This window comes from Pyxicephalus adspersus, chromosome 1, assembly GCF_032062135.1.
Source record: "Pyxicephalus adspersus chromosome 1, UCB_Pads_2.0, whole genome shotgun sequence".
Classification (NCBI taxonomy): domain Eukaryota; kingdom Metazoa; phylum Chordata; class Amphibia; order Anura; family Pyxicephalidae; genus Pyxicephalus; species Pyxicephalus adspersus.
Genome location: NC_092858.1, coordinates 60,542,185 through 60,564,792, shown reverse-complemented (window position 1 = coordinate 60,564,792; position 22,608 = coordinate 60,542,185). Strand labels below are relative to the sequence as shown.

At 36.0% G+C, this 22,608-nt stretch overlaps 1 protein-coding gene across 14 annotated transcripts in view; it reads left to right on the top strand.

Moving 5' to 3' along the window:
- The window catches only part of DOCK9 (dedicator of cytokinesis 9), a 132,742-nt gene that overhangs the window by 47,303 nt on the left and 62,831 nt on the right, over nucleotides 1-22,608 (top strand). For all 14 annotated transcript variants that reach the window (XM_072411472.1, XM_072411481.1, XM_072411447.1 and 11 more), the window contains exons 2-7: nucleotides 6,170-6,286; nucleotides 9,206-9,295; nucleotides 10,128-10,210; nucleotides 16,437-16,506; nucleotides 19,651-19,746; nucleotides 21,116-21,250. In XM_072411472.1, the coding sequence (XP_072267573.1) occupies nucleotides 6,170-6,286; nucleotides 9,206-9,295; nucleotides 10,128-10,210; nucleotides 16,437-16,506; nucleotides 19,651-19,746; nucleotides 21,116-21,250 (591 nt within the window). The remainder of the gene's footprint in view (nucleotides 1-6,169; nucleotides 6,287-9,205; nucleotides 9,296-10,127; nucleotides 10,211-16,436; nucleotides 16,507-19,650; nucleotides 19,747-21,115; nucleotides 21,251-22,608) is intronic.

Here is a 22,608-nt window from a genome sequence, read left to right as displayed (position 1 = left end):
CCTAAATGTCCCAGGATGTCCCATGTCAGGATACTCGGATCCTGCTCAGCTTTCTCTCCACATGCTGGGAATGAACGAATGAAGTGTGAACTCCAAAGTGCCTGGTCAATTTACATCTCCAGGATGAGAAAAGGAAGAAGATGGTGGCGCCCTGCAACAGATTGGGGAAATACGAGTATAGTGGGCTTAGTTCCAATGATCTTCCTGTGTTTTTAGAGCAATATACTAATTTCCACAGTGCAATATTGTGCAATAAATAATTCATCAGGCAGTATAGTACATGGTAGAGTTGATTTTACTAGAGCTCTTTTGACTGATTATTTCTAGCAATCTTTCTGCAAGGCATATTTCAGTTAGCAAAGTAAAGGTGGTAAATACCCATTTATGTGTAAGGAAAACGTAAAAAAAAAAAACATGATTTTTGATTGCACATATTGGATGACTTTAGCAATCTAAGTGAAAATTCCTTTGTAGAATGATGACTCTAAATCAACCACAGTTTGTTTCATAAAAAGTGGGTTTATAGATGGTTTCAGGAAGAATAGAACACTATATTTAAAAGAAAATTGATCATTTTACATTGTAAATGTTTAGAATGCCTTGGTGATCAGCCTTATTATCATGATCCATGGCCACATAACATGATAATTTTCCTTCAGCGTATTTAAAATATTCATGTGCTTTGTGGTCTTTCTCCTTTTCTTTCTGAAGTGCAAATTCTTTTCCTTGCAATTTCTATTTTGGATACACCCACCTTCTGCAGACTTTTCACAGGCTCTTGATGTTGTGAGTGCTAAAATTCCTTCAGGCATTTTGATACTATCTCTTGTGACAAACCTGTCTGTGAGCAGTCAGCCCCTCACTGCATTCAACAGAACATTTTATATATAGGAGAATTCCAAAGTATTGTGCGGATCCTCCCCCAGCCCCCCCAATGTTTTCCAATATTAGCCTGTTCAGACATTCCTTCATCACCTCTACCAATTTAAATACTGACCTTTGGCTTGGCTAGAACCAATGAGAGTGTTTTTATTGCTAATTTACTGTCCTGGGGAATCCCTCACACTCCATTCTTTGTACACGTCGGGCACAGGAAGAAAATAGGAAAACTCTAGTGGGGAATAAAAACTAACAACCATTTTACCTCTTCCTAATTCTATAAACAACTAAACATTTTCCTTGGCACTCGTCACACATGGAAGTGTGTTGGATGTTAAGGCTCTGCCAGTTATCTGCCAGGTTTTGGGGGGTTATTTTGTTTTTTGTCTAAATGTGTTGTGGTGAATTAATTGCATTTGGTGAAAGGCAAAACCAGGCACTTGTGCCAGCCATGCGTATGACCATTTTATTCTGTGTTGAAAAAAAATGTTCATTAAACAAAACAATAATGTATGTAAAATGGCCATCTACAGCGTTCATCAATTCCCAGCTTGAAACTAGGGAAGACTGGAGTTCAGATCAATTCAGTACACATTTGAACTTGCATTAGGGTGGTTTCATGCAATGTTTATGGCAATTTTTATCAATAATTTTTTTTGAAAACCAGTTTGCATTGGTATTTTTTTAAAAAGTGAAATGTAATGGAAACTTTCAAAAATTGCCTCTTGTATAATCAGCTTAAGATCCACATTGTTGCCAAGTCATCAGCTTTGTCAATCTCAATGGACAAGGCAGACCAAACCTAAATCTCTGGTACAATCATGTGATTCTATATATTCTAGGATTTGGAAAAGAGCCAATGGATGCCAGTTGCTTTACAGATATCAAAGTGCTAGTATGAAGTGGTTGTGTGGGGCTTTTATTGGCAGATAAGATTATGTATATATTCCTGGGACGATCATTCCGACAGTCACATGACTAGATCTGTTAAAAGTGGTGCTGCATTTGGTACACAATATGATTTTTATGGAAACCAATAATCTACATTGTAGGTGTTATGGCCCCTGCTAACTTGCATACACATCCTACAGTTTATATTTTCTTCATAGCAGGATATGAAAACCACATCTTAATTATTATAGTGTGTTGCTTTTCTTGGAGTCATAGTTGGGGTTTCTTTTTGTAGTATCTTCCTGTGGTTTTTGTTTTTTTGTATTATAGAAGTCATCTCTTTTCATTGATTTCCCTTATATTGTTACAGTCCCAGCTGTTACCACGTGCTAGTGATTTTCTGCATTGAGCTTTTAAATTCATTATTCCATTTTGTTTCTTTGTCCCAACTATCATTTCCTTTTTTTTCCCTTTTTTGAGACTTTTGCTTTATAAACGTGGATATGGGTGGTATTTTCCGTTCACATCTGCTCCCTATTTGTGAAGTCCCTTATGTAAAGACAAGAATGGATAAAAGAATTCAAACGGAAGTTTGTTTCTAATTTTATTCCTATCTTCAGTCTTACAGCAAGTTCCAAACCATAATATTATAAGTGAACCTGTCATTACATAAAGATTCAAACTATTATATGACCCTAAAAGCCTCCTGAACTATCCTTTACTCACATATGCACATACATTTCATTCTGAAGAGATGGAAAGCTTGAACTATTTAATACGTTGGGTTTTCTCTTTGTGTAATATGCCTTTAGTTGGGGTTTCCCTTTTTGTTTTATTTAATAACTTTGTTGTTACTAAAGACATGATTGGCTATTACCCCATACTATCAACATCTGGAGTCATATGTTTGAATTTTGGGTCACAGTGGGTCAACTTTTGTTGTTGATTGTAAGCATTTACTATTATATATGTTAAAGGTTATGCGTGTAGCTTTTGGTTCATTAATAATTTTTGGGTGTGCAGGTTTTAGATGATGGCTAGCCAAACATGGAAGATTGAGACACAGAACTAAAATACTTCAACAAACATTCATGTTTGCATGTTGATTTAAATATGCACATCTGTCTCTCTAAAGGAGAGGTGGAGAGCATTTAGCAGACCATGTAACCCAGGCAACAGACTCATTGCCCATGACATTACACTAAAAGAAAATTAATTTTTTTCTGCAGTTAGCACCGCTTGCTTTGTTAATAAAGCCCCCAGTGAACAAAAAAGTGATGGTGCAAAAAATAAAATGCACCAGGATGCCTTTTGTCCTTTTCTGAAGAGGATGAGCCTTGCTTTACAAGCATGTTTATTGGACATAACTGTTACTGGTTCTCACAGTCCCTCCATTAAAGGCTCGAATTGATACTTGGCTTTCCATAAAAAAAAATGAAAAAATATTTTACCCGTCCTTCTCTAAAGAACTGCCGAACAGTCCAAATTGAAACTAAAATCCTGTTCTCTATGGTTCCATAGGATCTCTTTTACAAATTTCTGAGCCTGTATATTCCACAGATTCTTTTGAATTTCTATTTTTAAAATAATTTCAGAGTTGTAATTTCCTTCTATCTCTCAGAATCCCCAATAAGCCCTTCTCTATCAGCCACTCATCCCCATAATGTTTCTTTCTGATGTCATTCAAGACTTGAATTTACAATGTGCTTATGAACAAATGTCTGCCATCAAAGATGATAAATATGAAACACTCAAAGCAGGTTGGTCTATCTGGTTACAAAATCCAAGATGTAATTCTATTTAAAAATGATTTGTTTACCTGCTCTATTGGCTGTTTAATGTTGTCACCCCCACCACCCCCGTACATCTTGCTCTATATTCCTACCTATGTTTAAATACAAAGAAAATCCAATTTGAAGCCTATTCTAATCAAAGGGTCTGGAATAACTACTTCCTTTGCAAGCCTACAGGAAAGCAAAATCTGTTTGTTGCAGGTCAGAACAGGGTCAACTGCAGCTCAGATGCACCTGTCAATGAATTCTAACATAGTTGCGATATGTTTAAATAAATTATAGGTTGACTGAGTTACCATGCAAGCTACTGACTGTTTTTAGGTCCACCTTTCTATCCAGATTATTTTTGCACTTAAAAAGGTAAAGATAGCTTTGTCCAAACAATGTGGTTTCCTCCATAATCCTTTCTTGTAACCATTTTTATCTTGCTGTTCAAAAATATGGTGTTGTGAAGTAACTGGATATTTTTACCTCTAAAGACCTGAGTACTGTAAATGAAAAACGTGACACATATCACTGGCTCCACTCACTTGCTCTGGTACAGCTCATTTTGTTGTATTTTAAGTATTCCAGCCAAGAGAAACAAGTCATCAGTTCACAGTAAAGGCATTGCAATTAATTTGTTTTTACATTTTGTGAATTCAGCACATCTTTTTCTGCCCCAGTTTAAGCGTCAACACCCTTTATGGAAGGTAGGTATGAAAGCTCTGGATTAGTGCATTTTGCTGACAACTGAAGGATTGATTGGAGATAATAGTGGAATGTAGGTTCCTGCTATCTAACATGTCACTGACATAAAAGGGAGCCACTGAAAAAATGTCTTATGGTGCTGGGAGTAAAGCTGAATTTCTAGCATGTGACACCGCTTCTTTCTGCTTGGGCAGTTTCCTAGGAAATTGTTGTGACACTCGACTATGATTAGATGAGGGTAAAGTATGCAATTAAGAAAAAGGTTTTCTCTTTCCCATGAGATGCGGAAGTGGAGGTATTTCATTATGAAGATAAGGCTACACCGAAACTCAGAGCAGTCTTCGCAATAAATTGCTTTCTACCCAATTACATTGTGCAGCTGCTGTTCAATAAGCTTAGAAAGGGTGTTTCTCTTCAGATATCATTTCAGCCAGAGTGTAATTTTTGGAAGAAATACTCCAAAGAGTTTGTTCCCTAACGCATATGTCACATAAACTCTCAGATAAGAGTCTAACCCAGGGTTTACTTCACAGGGCTACTTGCAGCCTCCATAGATTAAACGTTGGCCCTTTTGACCCAGAAGCAATCTGTCTTCTAAGTTATTTTTGTGTCAGAGCACTATCACTCTCTGTTTTCATTTCCACAACAGATTGGATCTGTTTAACTATTGCTGCTAAAATTTTGTAAGAAATCTCTAAAAGGAAACTGTTTGCACATTATTATACTTAGCAGGTATTTTGCTGCAGGTTTAAAACGTCCAGTGGTGGTATTTTTGTCTCCATAATGCTTAGTTATTAATAACTTATACATAGCACCTATCGATTAAGCAGCACTTTCCAAAGTCCATAGTCATGTCGCTAATAGTCTGTCGGATGGTCTCACAATCTAAGGTTCCTTACAATAATTATTACAGTCAAAGCCATTGTTTTTCAACCAGTGTTCCATGTTCCATGAAACTCTAGGTTTTCTCCAGGGGTTCCTTGAGCAATCAGCAATTTGTACATCTCTGGTCAGATTAATTAACAATATTGATATTTTTTATTAGAGAAAAGCTGGTCTAAGCTAGTTTTTTTGGGGAAGCCAAATAACCTAACTGCATGTTTTGGGGATGTAGAAGGGAACTGGAGTGCCCAGAGAAAACCCACTCAAACACGGGGAGAACATAAAAACTGCTTGCACATAGTGATCTGGCTAAAGTTCAAACCTGTGGATCTAGTGCTGCAAAGTCAATAGTGTTAGTCACTGAGCCAGCCGTTCTGCCCTTCACTTTAAAAACAAAAATACAAAAGCCCATATGTTTCATGGTGCCTACCTTTTCTTCAGGTAGCTAACACACTTGCGTGTGCTGGCCATGATGGTTGTAAATGGGAAGACCTGGAATGTTTAACATAGGGTTTAGGAGGTTAAAGATACAGAGTCTCATGATTTTGTTCCTTCATGTGTTGTAAAAGTTCCTGTAGAGATCAAAGGAGTTGTAGAACAAATACATGGAGTGATTGAGATTAAACCACTGACCTGTAGCAGTCCCCTAAATTATGAAAATGTTTGTGCAGAATGAACATTTTTTCTGTGAGGTTGTGATTTTCTTTGAAGATTTAGAAACATTGGTATGTTAGTATACTATTGGATCATGGTGAATCTATTTCAGTAAAATCTGTTTTAGTTTTGTTACTTTGTCTGTACCATAAGTATATGTAAGTCCCTACCTAGACCATATAGTACATATAGTAAGAGATATTCATGAAAATCATACCAGTGGGCATCATAAGCAATTTAGAAGTTTTAGAAATGTTTTGATTTTTGATTTGTTTTTCATTTATATGGTAAAGTTTATCAAACCGGGGAGTGGGGTGCATCATGTGGGATCTATAACTGTTCAATTAGATTTTAATACAAGTATATTTCTTACTTTTCAGGCAAAGCCTAAGCTCATTGAACCCATTGACTATGAGAATGTCATTGTACAGAAGAAGACACAAATACTGAATGATGCTCTGCGGGAAATGCTCCTTTTTCCATATGATGATTTTCAGGTAACCAAGATATTTAATTTCTCGCCTTAGCCTTTACATTACCAATTGATAATGTACTGACAGCGCCTACAGCAGTGGTAAAATCCCAGTAAATAATAGTAACCGTAATATTCATGTGCTGCAGAATACGTTTTCATAAGCATATGCAAAGATGGTATACATTTTTTGTTTATAATTTCATAAAACTTGTATACATTTTTAGCTTTTGCCCAAAGCCTTTTTACAGAATTCTACTTTTTTTTCTTTCTTACTGCAACATATGTTCTAAACCTTCCTTTACCCCCACTTGTTATATCTCTAATTAAAAACACAAATGTTGGACCCCTGACCTGTAGTATGAGCAAATTAATTGACATATAACACTGAATTATGGAATGCATTTGGTTATAATAACATTTCTGTAAATGCCAAATTTAAATAGAATACCTTTCATGGTGTTCTTCAGTGTTGAAAATATCCCATAGTTCACATGACTTTTGTTTTGATCTCTATGTAAGCAAAGATTGGCGTCTCCTACTAGAATGTTTGGCTTGTAGGTATAATGTCAGGGATAGGAACTGCATTTCCGCTGTTTCTCAGTGACAATAGAAAACTGCTATCACACTGGTATTTAATCTCTGAAACCTTTCAAGATATTTCAAACCTGAACAGTATATTCTTTTTTCACAGCAAGGTTCTTTTGGCATTCAGTACAAAACAGATTGTAAATCTCTTGCTGTTTCAAGATATAATTGTTATTTCAGAATAATATTTTTAAGTCTAGAATACACTCTTGTTAATTTTGTTTGGGCCTAGCACATTTTCAGAAGTCATACAAAAAAGTGAAAAACTTAAATATTAGGCCTGGGACATATCTGTCTTCTGTGCTGGTGAACGGTTAGAACCCTTCTTTTATTAATCATGTGCCTGGAAAAATCCAGCCCTTTTAACTGTTCTTATGACCATTGGCTGGGACAGAAGGTGATTGGAAATCCACTTTACATTTGCCAGGAGGTGAGAGAAAATGTGGGCCTAGTAACAGCTTTCTAAGTGGGGATTTCCTTCACTTTGGAGAAAATTCCTACTTCCTGTTGTGTCTCTTGGAGAGGAACTGAGAAGGGAACTCTCCCAAACAATGTATAGCACTAAATTCTAATTTGGGTTTCATCCGTTCCCATTTACAATATAAAATAGTTCCTACAGATGCACTTTAACTTACTACATTAAGTAGAAATTTGGAAAGAAAAGGGAATTGTTATTTCTGTAAATATAGAGGCTTTCAATGACCACTATTGCTGTTAGATTATTTTTTAGAGCAGTAGTAGTTACTGGTAGTTTTTGAAACTTATTTTGAAGGCAAACTTCCACATGCGGAGCAGTAACAATACTTTAAACTGATCTAACGTTTGGGTACTGTGTTTAGTATGATATCGTTCCTGCCTGCAGCGGTCTGTTAAATAAGCCATTTATGTCCACAACACTGGCATATTTGGTTGTCTCTGGGTTCAGGGAGAGATAAAGGTCTTGTACTGGGCTTTTCACCTATATAATGTAGTATACTATTTTACCTGCATTTTTGTCTTATGCACTGTAAAAGTAAATGCTAAAAGTAAATCTAAATTCATCCCAGATGGTTGGGCGTAGACTGCATACTGCTACGTAAATGAAACATGCAGCAATCCCTGGGTCATCCATCACATAGAGTACAGAGATCTTTTTTTTTTCTTTATGCAAAACCTTGTTTAGTTTATTACTGCCATTAATGAGAATAATTTCTTTGAAATGTTGTCAACATTTAAATCACACTTTATTTCTTATTTCAGGTATCGTTTCTTTCTTGAAGCTTAGCTTTTTTTTTGCTTTTACCCTGTAACTTCTGTTCAATCCATTTCCTCAGAGAAAGCTTCCTGCTATTTATTTTTACCCCAAGTATTTGTTTAACATTATAGTGATAACAATCACTGGTCCTAGAAGCAGGAAGCCAGGCCCTTGTGAGTACAAAGGCACTGGAAGCCACTGCATCCGTCCCCTCTTAAAAATAATATTAAAGTACATGTAAAGAAGCACAGATGTCAACAAGGAAGCAGCAAAGCATGGCTTTTCAAGGTGCTGTGATTGGTTTAAGTCACACATTAAATATCTGCGTTTATATTCAGCTACTACATCTTATTAGTAATTTAGAGACAAATACATAAAAAATGAAATGTAATCAATTAAAAAATACATTTAATTGTAGAGTTTAATAGAGTATATGGGAAATAAATTGGCTTTGTTACCTTGTTTAGAGCACATTTTTTCAGTTAACAAACGGGTGGTATGTTTTCTTTATTGTGTTTCCTAATGCAAATCAATCTGGAACACTATTTTCTATATAAAAGAAGGTCATATTTGGGGAGAGCACTGCGCACTGAAAAACGAGAGATCTTTGTCCTGGTTGCTGTTCTGCTGAACCTCTTTGCAGGTTTTCAGCCTGACCTATATGTTGTGGCAAGCGATGTTAAAATCGGCCACATCACGTGTGAATGTGGAGCTGCCACTCTGAAGATGTGACCTAGTTCTGACTGCATGCAAAGGCCAATAAAAGCTGTTCCACCAAAAAGAAAATATGTTATCTAAATGTCATCATGTATCCAACAGGCCGACAAATTATTGTAAAGTTACGCTTCAACTGTATAGATCTGTTTTGGTAGTTCTATGCTAAATTCCATACTGTCATTGTCAGCGCCCAGTGAGGGGGGGATTCATCTCCAGCTCAGCCAACCATGTGTATGATTATCGGGATTGCTTTAATTATGAAGAAGTTATACTGTAAGCAAACTATGAGAAAGGGATTGTAAGAAAAGTTACTGATGTATTTGTATCCTATACTTTATTTCTTAAAACTGCATTGACGTTTGTTTTCCAGACTTTTAATTTTTAATCTCCTTATTTTCTTTATAGATAGCCACTTTAAAGCGTCAGGGTAGATATATATGTTCAACTGTTCCAGACAATGCGGAGAAGGAAGCTCAGAGCCTTTTTGTCACAGAGGTGTGTATGTCATCTTTAATGTGTGTGGCTTCACTGTTACTTTTATTGTAAGAGTTCAACATGTAGTTTTATTTTTGCGGCTTAAAGTGAACCTGTAGCTACATTTTCTTTTTTTTTTTAAGCCATAGCCATATTCTGTTGTTCAATTGTTTTTGTATGTCTGCTAGTAACTGTACCTAATGTTTTATATTGGGCTTTTTGTTGCCTTCAAAACTTGATGCTTTATTGCAAACATACAATACAAGTCACTTGTGTGAGGGTTTTATCAGCAAGCACTTTGCACTGAGCATTTTAATATATTTAGAAATGTTGCTATTGCTTACAATTTTATTTTGGCAACCCTACACAATCTTTTATACATGCTACAGGCAGCTTCTTATTTTTTTAAATAATTTATTGTCAGATTTAGACGGTTTGTTATTTCACACTTATGGTTGGTTTGGTCATGTAGTGTAGTGAGGTTTTGTGTGATGTTATATTGCAGGAGTGAGCAAGGTATTCCTTTCAAGCTCCCCATAAGTGAGGCTAGAAGAATCGGGTGTCCATGGAGAATTGTTAACACATGGTCACACCCATTTAAAATTTCATTTGTGTTACATAGATAATCTATTTGGTTTTATTCACAGATATCTCCCTTTTTCTATTGCTTAATGCAAGTTAGGGACCAGACCTGACTTTGTAGTTCTCTCCTATTTGTATCTATACATAACATAAGATCGTTTCTATTGGTTCATGCTGTGCATGTTGTCCAGTCTTTTGTAATACCAGGCTTTAATTTTATACTTGTCTTCTTTCTTCTTTTTTTTATTTATTTATTTTTTTAATAATTTAGTGCATCAAAACTTACAACTCTGACTGGCATGTTGTCACTTATAAGTATGAGGAATATTCAGGGGATTTCCGGCAACTTCCAACGTAAGTACTACCCATGTCAACTTCTTATCCTGTATAAAAGCTGTGAGTCTGTTCTGGTGCTGGAGAGCAGCGGTCGCCAACCAATGGTCCGCGAGAAAAATTTGAGGGTCCGCGGCTCTGGTCGGTGCACTGCCGAGCGGGGTCGGGAGAGGGACGCACCAGCCAGAGCCACGGACCATGTCCCCCATACAAATCCCTGGCGCAGGGAAATGGGCGGGCTGTGTCCCAGGAGTGGGCGGGGTTATGTATTCATGACGTAACTATGGGGGAGGTTCCCCCCTTTGAGTGACACCGGCTCCCCGTGCATGCGCGGCCAGCAGCCAGTTATTTTAGTGGTCCGCAGGACCGAAAAGGTTGGCGACCTCTTCTGTGGAGTATAGGTGTGATCTGCCTGAGGATGTTGTGCAGTGGTGGCTTATTTCCAGTACTGCTTTTCAGCTCCACTTTTTCCATCTAGTGTAGGACTTCCAAACCTGTAGTATAGGAAAAAAATGTCTTTTGTATCCCAACTCTGTCTGCTGTCTGAGAATGAATCAAGGAATGACTACTATGGGTAACGAGACATGAAAATTAATGTTTTTTTTTATTTATTTTTTTTGCCATTGTGTCATTTGGGGGGGGGGGGGGGTACACATGCCCCCCTGTATAATATTTTACTTTAATTAACATTCTTTAAGCCTGGACTATCTCCTGTGTTCTGAATTTGGAGATTTAAGACAGGAAACACCCAAACTCTCACCCTCCATCCAGCTCTTCAGTGGAAATTAAACTAGAAGAGCTCAATACATTGAGAACGAGCCCTAAAGTTCTTAGATGAAGATTGGTGAACATGACTGTAGTCATTAATGATCTCCTCTCTCACCATCTTTTCTCAGTGTCTCAGTTTAGTCTGTAGACACTCAAATGATTCCTTTGGTGGTCCAATGTTCCAGTTACAATAATTAAATGTACATTTTACTGCAATTTGGTGCAGCACCTTGTTTTATTTTATCTTGCTATGTGAAATGATTTTTATGCAATATGTCATTGCATCTTTTTTAATATTTTCTATTTAGTACCTTCTTTTAGTTTTTCTGTTGCTGTGATTTTTGCTATAAATAATCCATTTTTTTAAAAGTGAAGTACTGAAAAAGACAAAGTGCTGAATAGGGTAACAAGGTTTTTTTGCAAAATATTTATACAGTAGAACCTCGGTTATCCGGCACTTACGGGGAATGGCCGATTCCAGGTGAAGTGTAGTTTCCAGTTAACTGAGGTCAATTCCTTTTTCCTTTTCTCAGTCATTCAGCACTAGACTTCAATGGGGAGACTTGTCCCTATTCATCTCTAGTGCTGAATGGCTGAGAAAAGAGAAACCCTGATGACGCTTTAGCCTTTATCAGGGTTTCCCTTTCCTCAGCCAATCATGGAGCGGAGCACTGCTCTGCAGAATAGTCAGACTTGGTAAATGTATCTTGTACTGAGGTTTAAATTCCCAGTGTTCTTAAATAATAACCCTTAAAAGATTTCATTCTTCTAAAGTGTGTGCTGTTTTTAGATATTTTCTCTAAAAATGTTGTCGTGTTGTGCTTCTGTAAACCTATTTCCCTATAGTACATTTTCATTATATGTTAACTACTGGCCTTTGAAGACTTTCAGTAATAGTTTTGTCTGTTGCCTGCATGGTGTCATAGAGCATCAGCTATGTGCTCTTACTAAAAAAAAAATGCAATTAAATGCTTATCAATGGCAGGCCTCCACAGTACAACTCAATGTCCCATGCGATTCCTTTAGGCTTTAATCCTGTTTTGTCCTTGAAATTATATTGGTGTAGTCTTATCGAAACAGCGTTGTTCTTGATTTTTTTGTATTCTACTAATTTTAGAATACAGTTAAAAAAAAAAAAAGAAAAAGAAAAGAAACTTTTACAAAATTACTACATGCTAAACTTGTCTTTCTTATTTTTGATAATCAAATTTAATACTTTCAATAATCAAGTTTTCTGGTTTCTGTTATTCAGTATCCTTATTGTAAAACACAGTTATCCTGGTGTAATAGGCATTCTATCGACTGCTAACCTTTAAATTATGCAAAACACTACTAGCGCCTTGTTGGCAGCATTATAGATCAAGCTAAGCAGCAGTGATGTTGTCATTGTACCTGAAGCTTAGTTATTCAGCATGTGAAGCACTTTCATACTTTCCTTTTTCTTGTATGCTAAATTGTAGAAGAAGAAATGATTTTACACTTCTTTTTTTTTAGTGATGGTTTTGGCAAAGGTTATGTTGTAGAAATGTTTCTCTTCAAGACCACATTAGATCAGTGGACCATACAAATTAGTAATTGTCCCTCTGTGGATGTTGACGCACTTCGAGTATAAATGTGCAGAACTGACTGTAATTATAAAACAATTAAGATCTCCCTTGGATTACTTAGATATTGTACTAAGCTTTGGTTATAACTAAATGCTAGACATACACAGTATTTACTTTCAGATTTTGAGATTTAGGCTTATTTATTATTGATAGTTTGATGGCCAGTCCCTCCTGTCTTCTTATTTTTGGAGTAACTCTAGTAGTAAGGTTAGTTCAGTGTGGTTCCTATCATTTTTGTCCTTTCACCACTGTGTACTCCAACTCCTTTTTCTTTCCCATAAAATAATTAAAAAACCCAATAAAAAGTAGGAGAGACTCCCTTATCATTCGTGTAATATTCATCATATACAAAAAACAGAAATGTCACTTTATGCTGTGTTAGATACTTAATATTTATTCTGTGTTTAATGACCCTGAACCTACATAGTACCCTTCATAATTGCTTGGTGGGTATATAGTACTATTGGATGCTTCATATACCAGGAACTGCATTTCACTCTTGTGTTAACCGACCTCGAACCAGTGCAGTGGGATTTCCCTTTTGATTGCCAGTTGGATGTATATTGTAACTTGTATCATGAATTTGTGGTATGTTTCCTTTTTTTGATTCAGCAAATGGGGGGGATTGGGATATTCCCATTGTCAGGCAAGTGTATAGTTGTATATGTTATGTTTGACATAAAGCAAACTCTAAACATCACTAAAAGGGTAAAATAAAGCAGGAATTTTTTTTTTTAAATCTCTGTTTCATATAAGAGAAAAAAAGAACTATAAATACTGTTTTTTTTTCTCTCTCTCTGCCATAGTATATTCTTTGCAGGTGCTGCAGAAGAGTTATCTCTGGCTGTTAGATTGAGCTTCACTGTCAGGAAATCCCAGTCATATACATTTCCTCACCTCGTCTTGAGTATTTTAGAGGATTTTGACATTCCCCCATTTAGAAGCAGGAGCGTACTGTGATGTACAATCTATGTTTTACTCTTTCTGTTCCCTCCCTGCAGTCTGTGTTTGTATTGTGTCTGTCGTTTTTTGTGGTTTACATGAAAGCAATTCCTTTCAAGTCTTAGCATTTCCATAATGTGGCAATGCAACAAAATAAAAAAAACACAACAAATATTGGGCAGTGGGTACATGGCTGTCCATTTGTTTGCAAAGAAAAGGAGACGGAACAGTTTTGAATAAGAACATCTCTAATACACACCCATTTGCTGGCAAAAAATAGGGTATTGGATATTTCTTCCTGTAAGGTAAAATTCACATTTCCTCTGATGTAGGCACCTCTTTTATCAGCTCAGGGAAAGATGAACAACACTTTTCTGCAAGATGGGGGAGATGATGATACAACATTATGGAAAGAGGGGTTTTTCAAGAATTCATATTTGCACAATTTTTTTTAGCTACTTTAGAAAAACTTTCCTGACACCCTTCTAGTGGCTCTCAGGCACGTGGTCTTTTGTCACCTTTGATCCCATCTCTAGGTCCTGCCACTTACACCTGCATGTACAGCACCTCCAGAATACCACCAAACTCCTGGTACACATCCCCATCTTTCTCCTGGATTACTGCCACCTCCTGTTCTTTGGTATTTTGCTAACCAGACTGTATTTAATCCTTTTTTGAATGCTGCAGCTAGACTTATCTATCCTTCCATCCACTCCTCATCTGCTGCCTTTCTTTACAAATCACTGCATTCTACCATTTCACCTAAGAATCTCTAACCTACTCCAATGAACTATTAATGACTTCCTCACCTATAACCTCTTACCGTGCACAGCTCCAAGACTTCTAGAAATGCCCCTACTCTCTGTACCTCACCATGCCATTAGGCTTGCTCCTATAGTCTGAACATTTAGAAAAAAAATCAGTTAAAAAACACCTTTTGCTACCCATCCTCTTTATTCTCCTAACTATTATTCTCTTAACTCATTATTCTCTTAATTAGCCACCATTCCATAGTCCCCTTCTATAGTGTACCATTCTCCCCAATCACTTAGATTGTAGGCTGTATTTGGCAGTTTCCTCTTCTCCTCTTGTATCATTGTTTGTACTTGTTTAACATACAGGTTTGTCTGTAAACCCTATTTACTATGTGAAATGGTTGTTATTTAAGTAATGTATTATGTAGTGAAGGCAGAAGGATTGTGTTTAAATACCAAAGGAAGAGTACTTGTATGCAGCTGCCTACCTCATCTCACACATCATCCATCTGTAACTGGGGGAGACTTAGTGTGAATCATTCTCATATTTTAATCAAAAAAGGTGATGGAAACAGAGGGAGGTTATCACTGGTATTGTAGTATAGAATGTTTGTTAAACAGCAGACACTTACTAAAAGTGTAATGTGAAAAAGTCACAGCAGAATGTGCGATCCAGAAACATTTATTTAAGGAATACATATGATGCCATTTTCGTACATCTTCTAGTTTGGTTTACTTATAATATTGTCATCCATATTTATCAACTCCGCCCTGATCCCCATAGCATAACGTTTTTGTGCTCCGAGATTGGTGGGATTGCTCCCTGAAATCCCAATTTCCTATAATGTGGGGATCCCAAATATTTGGAAATTACCATATGCATTTAATTTACAGTCATAATGTTGTATATCAATGTACTATGGCCAACCTCTTTGCATGTGATCAGAAGAGGGAAAACATGACCCCCCCCCCAGAGGGATAGAAGGATGGTGAGGATAGTTGACAAAAAGCCAAGGACAACTTCCAAAGAAACCTATTCTGAATTTGTGGTCCAGGTCCTTCAGTGGTTTGATCACACCATCCTTTTTACATGACAGTAGGATTAATGGAAAAAGACACAGGAAAACTGCTTTGTTTAAAGAAAACCATAAAAAAGTTAACTGGAATTTGCCAAAATGCATATTGATGAACCACAATGTCTTTAGGAAAACATAGGGCTTTTTTGGCAAGCCAGCTCTATGTCCGCAAATGAAAAAATTAGGCTTTAAATAAATTACCCTTCACCTACTATGAAACCTAAAGGTGGTTTTGCGCTGCTTTGCTGTATTTTGCTGTTGGTGTTGTAGGTCTGTGTAAGTAGCAATGAAATTTCAAGACCTTCAGGAATGAATCAACCCACCCAGTGTCAGAAAGCTCAGTCACAAGTCATGGATCTTGCAACAGAATATTGACCTACAACAAACCGCTAAAAGCACCTAAGAATTGCTAAGGACCAAACAGTGAACTATTCTAAAGTGGCCTTCTTTGAGCCCTGATATTTTAAATCCAATCTGAAACTTGCTGTTTGGAAAAGTTGCATTTCAGACCTCTAAAAGAGTGGGCTAAGCTACCTGTTAGCAGTTCAATGGCCTTAATGAGACGTACAGAGATAACTTGTTTGCTTTGATTACCTCTAAAAGTTGGGCAACAAATGATTAGGTTATGGATCCCATAATTCTTGCCCATGCCATTTTCATTTGTGTTGAAAAAAGTATAATTCTGAAACAAAGTTTGATTAAGGGTTAAAAACCGGAAAAAAACAATGGCAAATGCTAATTATTTTTGTGACTTTGAATTTATTTCAAAGAAAAATAAAAGTAGTTATTTTGTCAAAGGGACACTAACAAAATTGTCCACACCTGTAGGTTGACCTTTGCCTTTGTGCATTTTATATTCATATTATATTGTGTCGATATATGGTCTGTCAAGAGTAACTTGGTTGGGGCCTCCTAGTAATCATTTTGTTCAGATGATTGGAATTGCTCACTTTTTCCATGTAGAAAACAGAAAAAATAACGAAATGTGTAATTGTAATGGAACATATTATACATACTATTATACATATTGTACATACCATTTATTTATCTATTTTATAATTTTTAATAGTTCAGGAATTTTGTCTTTATCTTCCTACAGCAAAGGAACCAAACCAGAAAAGCTACCAGCGCATGTGTATGAAGTTGATGAAGAAGCAGACAAGGATGAGGTAAGCCAGTTCATCATAAGTCACATGAAAGACTAATAGGTGTATCTTATTTGAGTAAAGGCAGCTATTTTATGGATCTAATTTATATACTTGATTTTCATTAATAGATTGTTTCATCAATGTAGTCTTGGCCAATAATATCCATATACTGTCCTAATGTGAAAAAATGTTTAATAGCTTAATTTTTTTTGGACACAAAAGTTTACTTTGATGAAAAAATCTTAGGATGCTAGGCTTCAAACATTTTCTGAGAGATAAACTTTGTAGGGAAAATGAAGACAATGTAATAAATAATTGTTAGTAGTATAAGGTCTAATCAGGACTGTATATAAAGCAAGCCAAATATTATTTCTTCATGTTGTTGAGCTCTGTAACCCTATTTTACTTTATAGACAGTCCTGTAAAATAGTGTGTAAATTACCCAAATAGAACAGATATGAAGTAGGGATTTTAAAGGCAGTGTGTAAGTTGAAAAAATATGTAAAATAAAATGATTTATGAATAAATCCAATTTATATAAGGGTATAGGTCTTTTTTTAAGGCCCAACGCGTTTCGTACAAACATGCTTCTTCGAGGGAGAGAATCGGACTATGTTCCTAGATGACTCATATGCAGAGTCAGTTTCTCAACCACATCTCCGATGAAATGGAATCATATTTTTGTCCTTACAGCATACGTACGTTCAGGTGGTGATTATTCCCAGTAGATACATGCACAGATCATTTACATTGTAAAAAGGAGTCCTTTGTAGGGTTGTTATGCAGTTAATGAGAAATGAAACAAAGTATCACTGATGCAACCCAGATTAAGAAATACATTGCCTGGGCAGTGTATATCATTCTCCATATCATTCTAAAATGTCAATGGGCCGCCTTTAGTTTTGTTGCATTAATTTGCTCTGGTATTATTTCCATAGGGTTATGCAGCATCTCATTTATTTTTATTAATGAGATCCTGAATTGAACCACTGCATAAGTCTTCTCTAGCATGTTCCAAAGGTTCTCATTGGGGTTAAGGTCTGAACTGAATTATGTTCAATGCACTCTCAACCACCCCTTCACAATTTGAGCCCATTATTATCTTGGAATATGTCTGTGCCATTATGGAAGAAAAAAATGTATTGCTGGAAAAATCTGGTCATTTAGTATATTCAGGTAGTCGTCGGATATCACATTTTATTCATATTACTTTGCTTTTTTGTATTCTGTGTTCTTTTGTATTGGGCACTGTTACTCCTTCATAGGTAAAGACCTTTTATCTAGGGAACCTTCTATATGACCTCATCATTGTGCGTCTTCTCACAGGCTGGGGTGCCACCCAGACTGTTACTACATAGCTGCAATGTTATTCACAAGGTTGGGGAGCTGTCTGTGCTGTGTGGCATGTTTGCCTGAATAAAAGAATCTTCTTTTATTTTGTTGCTTGTCCATTTGTGGATTTGTGTGTGTGTTTTTATTCCATTAAATGGAATATTTTACTGTTTAAGATATAAAAGTTTTTTAGCCAAGTATTGGGTTTGTTATTTCTGTCCTAACTGCTGATTGAGGTAAACGGATTCACAGGATGTGAATTTACTGCTGACAGTACCTCTAAAGGCTGAATCAGTGGTTATACTAGCCCTCATTTGTACATGCTTTGTATGGTGCAACCAGGATGTTCCATAAATAGTATGAACTTCCTTCAGGTAAATAATGTGTTATATGAGTACTTGTTCTCTGAATGTTTTAGTTATATTAAAGTCGAATGTCAGTAAAAACTTGCTGCCATTTTAGTACTTTGTCCTAAACGTTAGGTGCTTTGCCTACATAAACTGCATATTGGTTTGAGATCAGACTTTCCTCTTGGATATCTCTTGGTCAGATGTCCAAAGTAACAACTTTTATTGAAAGTTAATAAAGATATAACTAGATATGCATAGTGATTTCATAAAGGTTTTAAAAACTTTTATTTCTAGTTTTTTTCCATTCTTTTCTATAATTTTGATTTTCCAATGTTAAATAGTATAGTAAATAATGGATTTTGTCACGTCATTTCCTCTTTTCTTTGTTTTCCTGAGCATAAGCCATTACAAATTCATGCACCAAGTCAATGTATTCATTTTATCGTTAACAACAACACTTTAAAAAATGGTACAGCCTAATTAGCTAGTAATGCTGCTGGGTATTCTTTGTCTTGAAATGTAAATGATGAAGGTTTTTTGTGATTATTTACAACAAATGCCTTTACAAACAAGATTGTTTCAACTGAGTGAAACTATCATTTTGGCCAAGAGTACTAATGTGTTTCCTTTTTTTCTCAATGAAATAAATAGAAACTGATAAAAGTAAATAGCATCTATCAGTCTGGCCCCCGATGGTCTTAATTCCTTGATAATTCAAGCATGGTCACAGGAAAGGCTGGTATTTTAGTTTTGTGGTTCAAGTGATTCTTTTATATTTTTTTTATGTGGGTTGTACATTTTTTATATCCATTCTACTTTCATTTTCAATTTTACAAAAATGTTACTTTTCTCTTGAATTATGAATTATGAATAAGTGATATCAATACATTTTGACTGTGGCTACCAGTGTACCCAGAGTAGCTGTGCAGAAATTGAAAGTGAAATCTGAATACTTATATCATACTTCACATCTATTTTCTTATGTTGCTGTGTGGCAGATAGAATGTTTGGTTTCAGCAATCGATTGTTGTGTTTAAAATTTGTCAGCTTTTACCAGTTAAACATATGAATGACCTTTTCACAATTGACCGCGGTAGTATAATTGCTTCCTGTAACACAGGTCATTAAAAATGAATGTGGCATGCACAAGGCAAGAATAGATATTGAAATAACCAGCCTGGCTTTTTCAAAATGATTCCACTAATAGATGCTTGCAGTTATTGTTGTACTTTACAGAATCTTGACCTAACTGGTGTTTCAGTGTAGTTAATTCACCTATGTAGAAGTTCTGTGTGTTCTTTTCATTCCTTGGTTTAGATACAACTCTGTTAAAATAAGTGTTATTACAGTAATGCATTTATATTAGACAAATGTTAATTTGCTATACTGTTCTTAGATGTAGTCTACTAGAATCTGTACTACATTAAACGTTGTAGAATATTCAATGACCTGTTAAGCTCTTACATGAGTGTTTTGTATGCAGGATGCGGCATCCCTTGGTTCACAGAAGGGGGGAATCACTAAACATGGCTGGCTATACAAGGGGAACATGAACAGTGCAATAAGCGTCACCATGAGGGTAAGAATCACAATTTATGCACATTATAAATGCAAATGTAATTAGTGTGTTTTTCAGTCTATGTAGACAATCGGTGAGTTTCTGAAACTCTCACTAAATCACCCATTGCTCTGTGTTACAGTATTGTTTTCCCCACATATTGAAGAGACCTGGATATACAATTTAAAAAAATAAGATTTGATTATTGATGATGTTTTGTAGATATTGACCCTCATTTTTTTAATCTAAATCTTTATCAACTGTCTATTTACTTAAAAAATACCTATATTTTAATATTCATCATTTTCCTCTATTTGAGGCTAAAAACAGCAAATATTTTTTATTCTCCACTTTGAACATGCAGAGTGCCATAGGGCCATACTTTTACAATATTATCAAAACACAGTCAACCCAGTTTTGTAACACATTGCAAGAAAAAAAAAAAAAAAAACGCTAGATTGCAATACCTTTCATTCTATAATAAATTAAATTGTGTTATGTCTATGTGGAGCCCATTGTTCATCTCCTCAGCTTCTTTGTTCGTCATTTAAGTCAGGTTAAATAATTCTCGCCCGATATAAATGGTCATGTGAGAACTTGACGTGTACTTAGGTCGTCTGACGTACCAATATACAAGTCAAAGGAGGAGAGCACAGCGGGGTGCCACTCACTCCTTCTATCTTCTGCCATCTTCATAGAACAGAACGGCGCTGTATGTACAGTGCTTGTTTATCAGTCATTTGAAGATCGTTTCCAGCAACAATATTTGAACGTGTATGCACAGCTTTACACTTGCCTATTGAAGGATAGGCAGTGGGGCTTAGTCTTTATGTGGAGAGAGCACATTTCTTTTCCTAAACTGGGCTACAAGAGCCTTAACTGCTGAGACCCCTGACAATTTTTTGACTATGTTTAATTACCAGAGCATTGATGATTAATGGTTCTGATAGACCTTCTAACATCACAGAGATGCTTTACGGTACCACATGTTTTTTCTTTTAAACAACAAAACCCCAATTTGAGCAAGGAAAGTTCTAATGTAACATTAGATGCCAGACTACATTTCCAGCATCCCTGTATTACAGTGTAAACCATGTTTGTTCATTAGGAGCCAAAATTGTAGTCACTGGAAGTAGGTGGTAAACATTTGTAAGACCTCAATTCGCTAACTGACAACTAAAAGGCATGAGGGGTACTGGCTGTATGGATAGGTGGATTTTGAATTCATAAAGTTTAGTTCTAAAGGCTGTATCTCTAATTTACACAGATTAGTGTAATGATTGCTTTGAATTTGGGAATGGTTGGGCATTTAACATATATAGCCAGTCATTTTTGCATTCTCCAGTAAAGCACATTTATTGGAAAACAGTGTGTTTTTCTTTTCTTGTAGTCTTTCAAAAGAAGATTTTTCCACCTTATTCAACTTGGTGATGGCTCATACAACCTTAACTTCTACAAAGATGAAAAAATTTCCAAAGAACCTAAGGGATCAATATTCCTTGATTCATGCATGGGTGTTGTACAGGTAATATAATGTTCCAGTACTACGTTCAGTTTAAGCTTGTTTTTTAGTTACTCTGTAGAAACTTTATTTACGTCATTTGTACAGTAGTAGAACATCTTTAACTTTAACAGCTGACATTTGTCTACAACTGCTCTTTGTGTTCTTGTTTAGGCATCTTTTTTTTTTAACTGTTATTAGCAGAGGTTTTCATTATGTGGACCTCTTTATTATAGCCTTTAAATACAATGTCATACAGCTTGTAAGTTCAGTTATATATTTTAGTATTTAATCTGGACGCCCGCCTACTCTCAGTCTTGCACAGTTGTTTAGGTTTCTCATCTTTACTAAAATTTCTAATTCTGATTGGAGTTTTCCAACAAACAATATAAAGTCACAATTATTTGGTTGTAATATTTTATTATAACATTACTGTGCAATGATCAAGTTATCATTGTTGCCATGATTTTATGGTTGACAGATCAACCATGTTGGAGAAGGTTTGCTCATCATTTTGTACTTCCCTTTATAAGTCTGGCATCCATTTCACTACTGGAGGGAGAGAAACATTCCCTTGGAACTGGGAGTGTTGTATTTCCATGACATCTTGTTCAGTTCAAGAAGGGTTTTCTGTTTTTCTTAACTCTACTGTTCCTTGCTGTAGTTAAGAAAAAACAACTTTCAAAATATACCTTACACTACACTCCCTGATAAAAATATTATTTGCTGACCGCTAAGAATGTGCATAGCTGCCTGTGTGGGAGTAAACATAGCGGATAAGTACACATATATTGCTGTTAAGTGGTTTCTAAAATACAAGAGATTTCCAGAGTGTACATAATGCTAAAAGATTTATTCTTACAAATGTAGTACTTTATGTACTTGAAATGTTTGCAACAGGTGTTTTCAATGTTTATTTCTGATGGTAATTGTTTTACATTAGCATATACTGAGTAGCTGGTAATTGTTTTACATTAGTATATAAGTGCTATTGCAAACTCAACCTTGTTCACAAGCCTGCAGTGCAGTTACTGCTTCCTCACAACAATGAATCTGCCTTGGGGAAGAGTCTGTGTAGCATTTTCTCACTGCAGCCTGATAGAAAATGAATGGGTTCGCAGTGAGCAACCGCCCGCTGTAAAATTTGTGCATGCTGTTTTTTTTAAGAAGTAGCGCTGTGGTGCAACTTGCCAAGTGGCTGGGGAGGTGCCAGCTGCTGGCCCCTGTGCAGGATTGCTTGTTTCAACCACAGATCTGAACCTTCCCTTTTACCACAAACATAAAGCCTGGTACACCAGGGCTCTGTTCTGGGCAACAAATAGTTAATGATCTGAACTTTAGCAAACTTTCATTGAGAGCCACAGTTTGTGATTTCTGCTGGG